Below are 1465 nucleotides of genomic sequence, written 5' to 3'. Positions count from 1 at the left end.
CACCGGGGCAATTGCCTGCGGCGTGGGGCAGGGCTGGTGGGACAGGGTAGGGCACATCTCTGCACAGGAGTGCGACCTGGGGAGCTCCGAGGGCTCGTGGGGCACCCCCAGCCTCTGCCAGCTCTCGGTGTTGGTAAACGCATTCACCATCTGCACGAACCACACAGCATCACGAGAAGAAGTAGAGAAGAAAAGCGTTTCATACATACTTCGTCTTTGCCTCTTGCCCTTCACCACCTTGCTGCTGCCTGTTAGATCCATCGAGCTTAGAAAAACCACCACCACAAACAGTCCAAGCTGCATAGTAACTCTCCAGCGCTGCAGCTCCTCCGTCGCAGGGTGGTCGGAGGAGCCCGCTCCACAGCTGGGGATCTCGCTGCTGCCGCTAAAACGTCTCAGGCTGGATCAGAGCTGAGAGTCTGTGCGCGAAGCCTGGTACGGGACCATATCCACAAACTACATCAGCAACAGCGAGCTTAGGTAGCAGGTAACATGGCTCTACCTTCATCCCCATAAGGAGAGCAGGAGCTTGGCTCTAGTCCCATCTGGGGGCTCTGGCAGCCAGCGTTAGCTGCTTGCAGTTTCCACGTGCACTCCCAGGAACTGCAAAGGAAGAGGAGAACAGATTAACTCGACAGTCAACATCGCTCCCGTAACTGCTGGGCTCCTCGGCACCGTGGCGGGCGAGCGCAGAGGCTGTGGGGCAAACTGGGGGAGCAACGCACGGGGGGTGGCACCCAGAGTGGCGGCGTGGGGCGAATAGCTCTCCAACCGCATCCACAAGTCCCTGCCTTGCTTAATAACAGCACATGCAGAAATGCCTAACGCAGCTTTGCCGTCTGCCGGTGCCGCACACGGCCAAGCTGTAACTTGTTTAAAATAGTGCCAGGCCCCCTCGGCCGCCCTCCTCGAGCAGCAGAAGGCCTCTGCGCACTGCCAAGCACACAAGATGTTTCCCATCAAGCGGGCACCTCTGGGGCTGGTAGCTGAGCCGAGCAGAAAGCCAGCCTGAGCCCCAAGCCGGAGACGGGGCTGTCTGGGGACAGGGCGGGATTGTTTCTGCTCGGAGGGAATTTCCAAACCTCCCAGCTCCCATGCCCCAGGAGCGGCAGGGAAGGGTCAGCGCTGCCTGTGCCGAGCGGGGCCGAGCGCGGGAGCTGCTCTGCCCAGGGCTCGCTGGCTCTTGCACGGCCCTGCTGGTGGAGGATGGCTGGCGTTTGGCAGCAAGCACGGCTCTAAGCGCTGCGCTGCCCTTGTCAAGCAGCAGCAGTGAGTTGCCCAACGTGTGTGGCAGGACAGGACCACGAGACGGCAATGCCGGGAGGACAGGCCGGGGAACAAAGCCATTGCTCGTCATGAGCTCCTTGGAGGGCAAATAAAGCCAGGTGCCGCGGGAAATTGCCGTATGGCAGCCCAGCGCGCGGGGCACAGCCGGCTCAGGAGCCAGAGCGTGCCCCATCCTCGC

The 1465-nt window shown here is 61.4% G+C and overlaps 1 protein-coding gene across 1 annotated transcript in view; it reads right to left on the bottom strand.

The window, feature by feature from the left end:
- The window catches only part of RSPO1 (R-spondin 1), a 5197-nt gene extending 4894 nt beyond the window's left edge, over nt 1-303 (bottom strand). The window contains exon 1 of the mRNA XM_009639975.1: nt 210-303. Coding sequence (XP_009638270.1) covers nt 210-303 — 94 coding nt within the window. The remainder of the gene's footprint in view (nt 1-209) is intronic.
- Nucleotides 304-1465: the final 1162 nt, after the last annotated feature.

Source organism: Egretta garzetta, unplaced genomic scaffold, assembly GCF_000687185.1.
Source record: "Egretta garzetta isolate BGI_Z169 unplaced genomic scaffold, ASM68718v1 scaffold66, whole genome shotgun sequence".
Lineage (NCBI taxonomy): Eukaryota > Metazoa > Chordata > Aves > Pelecaniformes > Ardeidae > Egretta > Egretta garzetta.
The sequence above is the reverse complement of the archived record's forward strand: the minus strand, read 5'-3'. Positions and strand labels throughout refer to the sequence as shown.